General features: G+C 35.6%; 1 protein-coding gene and 1 pseudogene across 5 annotated transcripts in view; one reads left to right on the forward strand and one right to left on the reverse strand.

The window, feature by feature from the left end:
- Positions 1-12,465, forward strand: part of MKLN1 (muskelin 1) — a 357,278-nt gene that overhangs the window by 284,269 nt on the left and 60,544 nt on the right. For all 4 annotated transcript variants that reach the window (XM_081244929.1, XM_081244928.1, XM_081244927.1 and 1 more), the window contains one exon: positions 8,894-9,106. In XM_081244929.1, coding sequence (XP_081101055.1) covers positions 8,894-9,106 — 213 coding nt within the window. The remainder of the gene's footprint in view (positions 1-8,893; positions 9,107-12,465) is intronic.
- Positions 6,080-6,998, reverse strand: LOC308622581 (transcription factor BTF3-like; annotated as a pseudogene). The gene has a single exon. The product of its transcript is annotated as a transcription factor BTF3-like (transcript).

Below are 12,465 nucleotides of genomic sequence, written 5' to 3' on the forward strand. Positions count from 1 at the left end.
AATGAAAAGGGGAGGAAAAGACCTAATTCAAAACCACTGATTTTAATCTAGGAAGGCCATTTAAAAAAAATCTGGTGCTATGTCTTTAATCTTAGGAAATTAGATTCTTGTTTACTTGGTGTGTTCCTTTGTTAATCATTTGGGTAGTTTTTATCTTTTTAAAGAGATCTTAAAATTCTGATTTTTATTTATTATCCCTGTGAAAATGGCCTTTACCTTTTCAATATTAAAGTACCATTTTCTGAAATGATTATTTTTATCCTCAACAAAAATAAAGACAGATCTTAAAAGAATACATATCTGATTTCTCTTAAACTATTTTAAATCTGAGTTAATTGTATTTGTAATTATTCTTGCAGGAAACCTACAATTCATCCTGAAATCCTGCCTCTTCTTCATTGAGGGTATCTAATTAGGGCCTAAAGTTCCACCGGTTCTAGCACTCAGTATTGCGTTTCAGATGTTTCTTCCTCTCTATTCCTTTTGGCACTAATTCCAACTTTGTGGTTTCTTTCTTAAACTTTTTTGCTTCCATTGTTGATCTCCACATCTAATGTCCATTCATTAGCACAGTCTTTAAAAAAAAAAAAAAACATTTGGCCATGTGACACCTCTGCTTAAACCCTATGGTTAGCCTCAGTCCCTGTTTCTGTTATCTACTGCATTCCATATATTACATTACAAGCACCCACAAAACTTTAGTGACATATAGTAATAAGCATTTATTTTGTTCACAAGTCTGTAGGTTGGTTGGGCTCACTCATGTGCTGGGAGTCAGCTGACTGTCAGCTAGTCTAGATTAGCTTCTGAGACTACTTGGCTCTGCTCTACATAGCCACTCACCTTCCTGTTGGCTAGCATGAGTCTTGTTCTCGTGTAGGGGCAGGGCTGCAAGGAGGATGAAATAGACATGAGCGCTCAATTAGATATATTATTGTCCCATTTTCCCAAAAGAAGTCATGTGACCAAATCCACAGTTATTGGGTGATGGGCAGCACTATCCAAGGGCATAGATACAGGGAAGTGTGAGTAATAACAGCAACAACAGTAATGAAGAAGTTTATCTACCTTAGTTCCTTTTGCTTAGAGTAAAAACCTCAAATTTCTCATAATTTGGTCCCCATCTACTTTTCTAGCCTCATTTTTTGACTTTATGTGCTAGCCATACTTATAGTTGCTAGAATTATTCAACGTTCTCACCTGTGTTCTTTGTAATAGTGTTTTTTCCCAGTTTGGAATTAACAGAGGCTGCTCCTCCCATGCACCCAGCTTTTATGTAGTGTATGCCTACTTACTCTTTAAAACACAGTTCAGACTTCAGTTCCTCTGTGAAGCCTTTCTTGACTTCCCTAACCAGAATTAGAAGCTTCCTTAGGTGTGAACACTTAACCCCTTACATTCCTTGAATGGGTTACTATAATGATTGGTTTACATTTCTGTTTCCCTTTGGAGACTCTGAATTCCTTAAGGCGTGGATCATATGCTTACTCTTTAGTGAGTAAATAGTTCAGATAAGTTAAATAAAAAATTAATGCTGGAGAAAAGCAAAGGAATGACAAATACAAAATTCAGGAGAGTGGCTGTTTTGGCAGGAAAGGCGATGGATTACAGGGGTCCTCAAAAGTAATGTTAATGTAATATTCTAAGTTATATTTAGAATGCAATTAATAATTATTTAAAACTAGTACTGGGAAAATACAGAAATTATTTTGATGAGGACACTTTTTTTCTGTTATTTTGAAGTCCATAGAGATAAGTAAAGTGGTGATCCAGTACTGGAATTCAGATTTATTATAATTTATTACTACTTTCTTCATTTAAACACCTAAAAATCTTTTGTTGATCCAGCAGTGAAGTGAATGAGGATATATGGCTCCAGCAAAATGCTCATTCCTTCCAAAATTGAACAGAGTTTCATTTTGTTTTTTACACCAGTAAGTACAAGTTTTATTGTTTGATGATACCCCAGTGCATATGTTTTAAAAGTATGATATGCAATTAAAAAGCAAAATTACTATGTATAAAATAAGTAAGCAACAAGGATATATTGTACAGCACAGGGAAATACAACCGTTATTTGATACTCACTTTAAATGGAGTATAATCTATAAAAATATCGAATCACACAGAAAAATCAAAATTAATTTAATTCACTTTAATTTACTTAGACTAAATAATGTATCTAATAGCTGATGTAGTAGATTGAAAGATAATAGAATGGCTCAGTTTTTAGAATACTTATTTTAAATGTTCATGTAGATATGCATGTAAGTTTTTATCAGTTCAAAACAATTTGTATTTTTAATTTTGCATTTTTATAAATCTCTTTAATATCTAGCTTAGTGGAAGACAGCTAGATTCTCATATGTGCTTTTGCATTTAATCTTTTGTAACGTGTTGTTTTATGTGAGATATATGAAGAAGATTGGACCTCACATTGATACATTCTTGGAAAAGAAACTATTATTTTAATAGTAGCCTTTTTATATAATAGCACATGTATTTTTTTGATCTTATACCCCAAATTGACAAGTTGTTGTTTGCTTCTTAAAAATAATTGCACTGTAGTCTCTGAAACCATATCAGCTAATGTTTTGTAATTCTGTTACATTAAAATCCACTGATCTATGTTGCTCTTTGAATGGATCTTTTACCCATGCTTGTTTTTTTGCTCAGTGTGTTGGTCACCTGAAAAATATTGGTTCCCTGAGTTATGCAGGTCTTCAAATGTTGACATATTATTATACAGTATCCCCCAAACTACATATGATCACTCTCATTAGAAAAATCTTTTAAGTGTTGGGAAGGTGTCAAGATCGCAGTGTCAGGTAGAAGTTTTCTAAAATTCTAAATTTGCTTAAAAATGTGCATTTTATTATTGGCAACAAATTTTATCAGTTGTTTTTCTTCAAAAATAACATACTTACTACATTTATTTTTCAGAAAATGTCTGAATAACCATACTTGGATTGTTAGTTTTCTTTTGAGTAAATACCATGTTTCCTAGAAAAAGCAGCTACGTCAGCTTGCAACTCAAACAATTGCATAGATGCTTTTCCTTGAGACAACCATCATATATCAAGTAGCACTGTTTTATAGTTTTCCAAATCTCTTTAATTGTGACTTAATAGAAGGCAGCCAGATTCATATCTGCTTCTGCTGTTATGAAAATAACTTTGACTTTGTAGAATCCCTGAAGACCCCAGACTGCACTGAGAACTGCTGCTTTAATCCACATTCCCTTTTCACATATAAACAGTTACCCAAATAATGCCTTAGTAATTTCCTTTATATGTATCTTACTGTTACCCCCAACCTCTATCCCTGACCCAGGACTTAATTCATGATCACGCAGTACATTTCAGTGTCATGTTTCTTTAGTGTCCTTTAGTCTGGAACAGTTACTTGACTTCTCTTTGTCTTTCTTGACCTTGACATTTTTGAAGAATGCAGGACAATTGTTTTGTGGACTATCCTTCAATTTGGTCTGTCTGATGTTTTCCCAGGATTGGATATAGGTTAAGCATTTTTAGCAGGAATGCCATGTGGAGGACGTCGGGTCCTCCTAAGTATGTCCTGTCAGGAGACAGGCACATCATGTCAGTTTGTCTGATGTTAGCTTTGATCACTTGGTTAGGAAGGGTGCTCACCAGATTTCCCACTCCATAATTAATAAGTAATTTGTGGGGAGACATTTTGAGACTATGAAAATATTCTGTTACTCATCAAACTTCTGCCCTTTTAGCATCCATTGATGCAACTGTTAAAGCTTTTCCCAAAGTGGTTGTACTATTTTATATTCCTTCCAGTTCTGGTCACTCCCTGTCTTCTTTCCCTCCTGAACTGCTTTGGCATCTTTCTCAAAAATCAATGAGCATATAAGTATATGTCTCTCTTTGGACACTCTAATCTTCTCCATGATCTTTTGCTCTATTCATATTCCAGTATGACACTCCTTCAGGTCAAGTAATGTAAGACACTTTTGTTCTTCTTTTTAAAACTTATTTTGACTCTTCTAGGTCCTTTACATCTTCATATAAATTTTAGAATCATACTGTCAGTTTCTAAAACTGTTGGACTTATGATTGGAAATGTGTTCAGTCTTTAAATCAATTTGGAGATAACTGATGTCTTAATGATACTGAGCCTTCTAATCCATGAACAGGGTTAAATTTCCATTTATTTCAGTCTTATTCATTACCTCCCAGCACTCAGAGTTTGCAGATTAGAGGTCCTTTTTATTTTTATTAAATGGATCCCAGTGTATTTTGTTTTTCCATGCTATTGTAAATGAAACTTAAACATTTTTAATTTTCAACTTGTTTGTATCATGTCACTTTTCTAAGTCCACTTATTATTTCTAACAGTTTCTCTTCTGTTCTATGTTGATTTCTTAGGATGTTTTAAACAAATAGTCCTGTCATCTGTGAATAGAGACAATTTTAACTTCTTTCTTTCCACTCTCTTTTTCTGTCATAACTTTTAATTTTATTTTTTAATGCCTTATTGCACTGATTTGGACTTCCAGTACGGTATTAAATAGAAGAGATGAGAATATACATCCTTATTTTGTTTCACATCTTAGCAGGAAAGCATTCTGTATTTCACTATTAAAGGGAAAATTAGATTTAGGATTTTCATACATTCTTTATCAGATTGAGGAAGTTCATTTCTATTTCTAGTTTGCTGTGAGTTCTTCCTCATGAATATTTGTTGAGTTTATCAAGTGCTTCTTCTACAATATATATATTGATAAGATTGTGTATTTTTCCCCCTTATTCTTTTACCTTTTTTTTTGGCCACGCCACGCGGCTTGCAGGATCTTAGTTCCCTGACCAGGGATTGAACCTAGGCCCCGGCAGTGAAAGCACAAAGTCTTAACTACTGGACCACTAGGGAATTCCCCCTTTACTCTTTTTTTTTTTTTTTTTTGCGGTACACGGGCCTCTCACTGCTGTGGCCTCTCCCGCTGCGGAGCCCAGGCTCCGGACGCGCAGGCTCAGCGGTCATGGCCCCCGGGCCCAGCCGCTCCATGGCATATGGGACCTTCCCAGACCGGGGCACGAACCCGTGTCCCCTGCATCGGCAGGCGGACTCCCAACCACTGCGCCACCAGGGAAGCCCCCCCCACCCTTTACTCTTTTAATGTGGCAAATAACCTTGATTGATTTTCAAATGTAAAATTGACTTGGCATTTGTGAAATAAAACCCTTTTAGTTATGAAATATTATTCTTATATATTGCTGTATTCTATTTGATATTTTGTTAAAGATTAGTTTTATTTCTGTATTCATGAGGTATACTAGCTACCTGTATGTTACTTCTGCTCTTCCTCCTTTGTAATATTGTTATTTGGTTTCAGTGTTATGTTGTCCTCATAAAATACGTAAGTTAGGAATGAAAAGAATACAGGTTTAAAAAAGGAAGTCTTTTTCTTCCTCTGTTTTCTGAAAAATTTTGTGTAAAATTGATACTATTTTTTCCTTAAGTATTTGATAAAATTTACAAGTGTAGGTATCTGTGGCTGACCTTCTCTTTGTGGAAAGATTTAAAATTATGAATCCAAGTTTTCAGATTTTCTTTTTCATCTTGTGTCAATTTTAATGTTATATTTTTTCCAAGGAATATGTCCATTTTATCTACATGGTCAAATTTTACTATGTTTTTCATGACAGTTCCTTATTTTCTTTTTAATTTCTAGTGACCCTATATTGATAGTATTGCTTTCATTTCTGATACTGGCAATTTGTATTTTCTCCCTTTTAAAAAAAATTAGTCTTGCTAGTGGTTTATAATTCTATGAATGTTTCAAAAAAACAACTATTAATTTTCTCTATTTTTTTGTCTGTTCTGTAGTCTCTTGGTTTCTAGTCTTATCTTTATTCCCTTTTTTCTCCTTAGTTAGGAAGTAATTTGCTCATCATTTTATTGGCACTTGTGCTAATTAAGCTGAAGCAAGAAATTCTGTTATTCTCCTATTAAAACTTCAGATTTCACGTTCTAGGAAATATGGCATAGATACATTATATCTTACCTGATATTTGTTTTTCAGATTATTTAATTACAGAGGAAATTCTTTTTTTCTTTTTTTTTTTTTTTTACTAGGCAAAGAACTTTATTAACCTTTTTTAAACTTTATTCCCAGGCTTCTTCAGTTTAATTAGCTGCGAAGAATGAAGTGTATATAAGCAAAAATCGAAAAGAGCCACAGTGTCCAGGGGCTTGGGCTTAAAAATATTAGAGATCTAGATTTTATCAGATCCATAAACAAAATTTTAAAAAGCAGTCATATAAAATAGCAGCTCCCAGTAACTTCTTCAAGATTTCTCTTCTGGGCTTCCCTGGTGGTGCAGTGGTTGAGAGTCCGCCTGCCGATGCAGCGGACGTGGGTTCGTGCCCCGGTCCGGGAAGATCCCACATGCCGCGGAGCGGCTGGGCCCGTGAGCCATGGCCGCTGGGCCTGTGCGTCCGGGGCCTGCGTACCGCAAAAAAAAAAAAAAAAAGATTTATCTTCTTCAGAAGTTAATTCAGTTTGCTTCATTCTTGGAAGCCTCATCAAAATTCTCCACAAGATCTGGAACTTCATCATCTCATCCTCTCCAGTGGCAAGTGGTGCTTTTCCATCCACAGGTTATTTGGGCAGAGCTTCAGCCAGTCTCCTTAAACTGGTTGGACTGTCTGCACCAAGGTGGTTTAAGGTGCTGGATAGCATTTCTGTCAGCTGCTTTGTCTCAGCATGGCCTGTAATGGTGAAAATGTTTGCTGCCAGAGATGCCTGAACTTTAGGGTTGTTGAAGTGGATCACTGTCCCTTGGTTTGTGAACATATTCACTTCTTCAATACCAGAGATATTGTTTACCCCTAACTTCTTTAAGGAGAACTGAAGTTTTTTGTCATCTGCTGTGGCTGTTCTATGAACCACCTTCTTTCTGCGAGCAGTTCCTTTCCTACCAGTGTGCATTTGTGCCTGCAGTTTGGTGAGGTTTCTCCTGGTTCATGATAGTTTCTTTCATCTTGTTGCAGTGGAAATGAGGCCGTGTAGGGGACTAGGGTTGGCACTTAGGGGTTCTCGGGCAGACCAGCTGAGGTTAGGAACACACACACAGGGATGCAAGATGGCAGCTAGAGCAGAAATTCTTTCTTAAGTAACATTTCTACCTTATGTGCTGAAGATTTTCCTTGACGAAAATCTCTAAAAATAATTTTTAAAATAGTAATTAGTGTGAACACTAAATTGCAGATTCAAATCAACTTAATATCTGGATTAATAACACTAATGTCAAACTGTTCTTCCTGTCTAATATTTTTATTCCTTCATTTAATCTAAATAATGCTGGATTACTCTTCCTATAATACTGCTTTTTTATTTTATATCCTTCTCTAGAAACCTATAATAGTTCTTTAATGCTTGCAAGATTACATTCAGTTCTCCTCTGTCAGTCATTCACAGGCTTTCTATTTCTACCTTATACTTCAACTCTCTTATTTCTGTGGCAGGAATTCTTTATCTCAGTCATAACCCCACACATTGTATTTAGTGTATTTTTGCTTTTGTTTCTCTTATCTTTGGGAGAAAACAATCTGGAAGAGTGGAAAGAACACAGTGTTTGGCTTGGTTACTCTGGGGCTTAGATTCTCTATATTAGTTTTGTGACTATAGACAGATTACTTAGACTTTGTGAAATGGTGATATTATTTCCTTATGGAGTTGTTACAAGGATGAATGAAATATATACACACATAATAGTAATAATATAGACAGAATTTAGTAGATATTTAACAAATATTAGTTCTCTTTCCTTTTTCCTCTTTCAGCTAATCCAGTCCTACCCAATTGAAGTTCCTTTTTTTTTTTCATGAACTCTTTTTTTGGGCCTTATACTACAGTTTTTTTTTTGTTTGTTTGTTTTTTTACCTTTTATTCTGTCCTGTGATACAAGTGATCTCAGCTAATTAATTTTTATTGATAATATATTGTTCTTCATTTTGTTCCCTAGTTGTTTAATGCAGCTGAGTCATTTATTGTCAGGAGAGTCAATTTTTTTTTTTTTTTTTTTTTTTTTTTTTTTTTGCGGTACGAGGGCCTCTCACCGTTGTGGCCTCTCCCGTTGCGGAGCACAGGCTCCGGATGCGCAGGCTCAGCGGCCATGGCTCATGGGCCCAGCCACTCCACAGCATGTGGGATCTTCCCGGACCAGGGCACGAACCCGTGTCCCCTGCATCGGCAGGCGGACTCTCAACCACTGCGCCACCAGGGAAGCCCAGGAGAGTCAATTTTATATAATGTAAAGGCTGGATGAAGAAGTCAAGACTTGGATTCTCATTCTGCTTCTGTCACTAGCTTACTAGCTTTCAGGATGATATCATTCCTCTTTGAGCTTATATCTCCTCATCTTTAAAAGGAGATCATTAAACTACACTTTTATTAAGGTTCCTACCAATTATGAAATTCTGAATATTCTTGGAGTGCCTGTTTTATGCTAGATTCTGATGAAGTGTACAAAAATATTTTGGAAAACCAAATGTGTCTTTAAGTAGATTGACATGTACAAAAGAATTAAGGTCTATACACAAATGACTAAAATGTAATGGAGTATATAGTAAAAGCCATATAAGTGTTACAAACAGAGTGCCATAGAATAGAGAATAGTTCATCTCATCTTTCCTGGTAGAGTTTAAGCTTTTCTAAGGTAAGATTTGTGTCTCCCACTGCTTCTTTTATTTTCCCCTAGAGATTTAAGCCTAGTATTGGACATATATATTAGTTGGACTTGATACAAGATTCTGAGCAAACCTTTTCGTGAAAGTAAACAAAAAAAGGCATTTAATTTTGTCTTCTGTTATTTATTTTTTGAATTTTTTTCTTTTCATTCTTTTTTTTTGCTCTCCACAGAATGGTCCTAGTGCTAGATCATGTCATAAAATGTGCATTGACATTCAACGAAGGCAAATCTACACACTGGGGCGTTATTTGGATTCCTCTGTGAGGAACAGCAAATCTCTGAAAAGTGATTTCTATCGTTATGACATTGACACAAACACATGGATGTTACTCAGTGAGGATACTGCTGCTGATGGAGGACCGAAACTGGTGTTTGATCATCAGGTTTGGTGCACAGATAACTGTATGGTGGAATTAATTAGTGCTCAGTGACTCTTTTTTTTTTTTTTTTTTTTTTGTTCCCACATCCCCTCCCTCCTGCGTCTCCCTCCCTCCCACCCCCCCCATCCCACCCCTCCAGGCGGCCACAAAGCACCGAAGTGCTCAGTGACTCTTGCTCTTAGAGTTTATTTCACATGTTATATTGAGTTTTCTGTTGGTGGTTTCTACTATAAATACGTATGACAGATAATAAAAAGAATTACTGTTTCAGTAGGTATAAAGTTATTCTTTAAAAGTTATTTTCTCTTGTTTGGTACAGAATAAAATACTAAGATCTCAAAACCCAGTTGTTAATTTATAAAAAATTTAGAGAGAGTAGATGGAGCAATACATATTAGGAAAAACAAATTTAGTTTTATGATATTCATAAATCATACCAATAACAACTTGCCCTTTTAAAACTTTTTATTCTACATTCCTGGAAAATTTTTAATTATTTTATAATGAGTTCAAGAACTTGATATGTAGAGTTTTTCTTCCAATGCGAGTGAAATATATTTACTTTTGTATATAATCACAAACTGAGTATAAAACATAAGAATTTGGCATGTACTAGATGAAGTTTAAATTCAGCACCAGTAGAAGTCATAGAATGATGTTGTAGACAAGAAGACTACATACAGCAATCTCTTAAACCATTTAAATATTAATATGTATGTAGTTGTCATAACATCATCCCCATTATCATTGTTATCTGTCTTTGAAAACTTATTTTATATCAGTTCAGTACAGGTCAGTACTACCTCAAACAAAAGAGTAGCCACTTTGAATTCTGTAGGCAGTTTTGCTTGGCTTAACCCATGTCCAAAGGTTTTTGGAGTATGGGGAAGAAAAAGACTTTTAAAAAATCTGTAACACTATTGATGAACAAAGCATTATGTATTACTTGAGAAATGGGGGGTGGTGCTAGAATTTATGACAGAATCTAGCTTATGCCTAATATCTAGGCATTAAAACCCAAGTCTTTATTTATTGTTTCTTTACCAGTTTTTGTTAATCCTTTGCTTGAAAACTTTCCTCCTGCCATATTTATACTAACAAGTAGTTTTTATAGGAGAATGGTAAGGAAAAGAGGAGTGGCTTATATGCCTATCGAGTATGTGGTGGGTGGAAAATCAAAAGCATTAGTCTTCAGAGTACTCCCTAGATTGAATTTGGAACTTGTGCTGGCTGTACATAACCGAGCTCTGTAAAGCTTTGCACTTGTCTGCTGACATCCTCAGTGTTGTTCATGTGGAAAATAAGAACTCCCAAAAAACTTAGACTTCTTCTGATCTTTTAAAAACAGAACATCAGCAGATAATGTTGTTAGGGAAACAGTTTATTTTCTTGCCTCCAACTGGTTACAAATTACTTTTCCAAAAGAGGCTTGAAAAAAAGAATAACATAGGGGTAGTCTGAGTATAGCACATATGCTGTCCTTCTGTGGGGCCTTTGTTTCTCTTGACTTTGGTAAAACAGAAATGTTCCCTGAAGCCTAGGTTCAATAAAGCTAGGTTTTCAACTCATTAGGTATTATTAACAGAACACTAGGGATGAAGAAGCCAGGATTTCAGTGCTAATTCAGCCAACAGCTGCTTCTGTGACCTTGAACAATTAACACAATGTATAAGCCTCCATTTTCTGTTCTGTTTCATGAAAATAAAGTTATAAGTTGGAACCTACTCCAAAAATTACTTGGAGTTGTTTGTGATACTTTAAGATTTGACACTTAACATTCAAATTTGAGAGGAATGTGAGAAAGTTAGAGGCCTGAAGATAGGGTTAAAAGTTACTTTGCCATTTTGAATTTTAACATATTAAAAAAATTAAAATTCAAAGACATTTGTATTTCCTAAGGACACAGTGGCAGCTTAGTTCTGAAGCTTTCCATGTTGTTGCTTTGTGTGATCTTTCAGGAACAATGAAAACCAAACAAAAAGATTTAAAAAAAACACAAGTCACATATTCAGCAAAACCAGAAGCGAAAGAAAACCCACAACTCCCAGTTCCTTTTAAGTTTAGCCAAAAACAACTGGAATACCCAGAACCTGTACTGAAACTCACAGCAGTGTAATGCGGAGAACTGGGAATGTAGAGGAAGCTTAGCAGAAGTACATCGTAATGGAAGTGTCATGAGCAGAGCAGAAATTGAACCCGGTGCAGCCCCTGGGGGAGTCAGTTAAATACCATGTGGAAAGTGCCTAGCAAGGCCCATAAGTGGTAGATAGCAGAAAGCACCATCTTCCAAAAGTAAAGGAAACACTATGACAAGTGGGGACAGTGGCTCTTTATGCATGTCCATTGAAGGAACTGGGGGAGCTCAAGGCTCGAGATAGAAGCCCCCCAAACCAGATGAGGTTCATAGTTAGAGAAGATGGCTTCACAGAAGCGCTATATTTTGAAGAAGCCATTCAGTTTAGTAGCAATAGAGAAGGAAGTCCTTGAGCAAGAATGTCACACTTCCATAGGGACCTTGTATTATCTGGTCCAGGGGAATTCAGCTCATTTAAATATGAAAAACTAAAAAGCAGTAAACACCAAATCTTTAGAGAAGTACTCTAAACAAAAACAATAAAAGGAAAAAGAATAGCAGAAACTTTCTTTCATGCAACAGCAGATGAAAATTATATTCCAATATTCTAACATGAATTAATTGACGTAATGAGGCTTGAAACTCTGAAGAAAACTACGAGGCATACATTCAAGAATGCAGATGAGATGGCCAAATAATAGGAGCAGGTGTAACTGGACCTGGTAAATCTCAAGAAAGACACTGAAGAAAAATATAGTAACACTTCAAAAAATGAAGACTAGTTTACAAGGAGCATAAAGAAGAATAGGTTAGGGTCATAAGAAATGAGAAAGGCAGGTAAAGAAAACAAATATAGATATAAGGGCTAGCCAGAAAATTATAGATAGAGAAGGCAGGCAAAAGAGAGCCAACATACACATAATTGGAGACATTAAAGAAGAAAACCAAAACAATGGAACAGAAGAAATATTTATACATAAAATTCAAGAAGACTTTCTTCAAGAAGGAAGCCTATTCCACGTAGTATAAGAGGACCTGATATTGATAAATTCAGGGAAAATTGACCTGGGCATTCAACTCTAAGATATATATTACTGACACTGAATTTCAAAGATAAAGAGGCCATTTGGTGGGCAACTAGATGAAATGATCCAGAAGTAAAATGAGGCTGATGTCAGATTTCTCTACAGCTGTATTCAGTGCCAAGAGACAATAGAGCAATATCTAAAAGGTATTCAAAGAAAAGACAGTGTGAGCCAAGGGTTTTATATCTAGCCAAACTGTCCTT

This window comes from Mesoplodon bidens, assembly GCF_964165515.1.
Source record: "Mesoplodon bidens genome assembly, chromosome: 9".
NCBI classification, from domain to species: Eukaryota; Metazoa; Chordata; class Mammalia; order Artiodactyla; family Ziphiidae; genus Mesoplodon; species Mesoplodon bidens.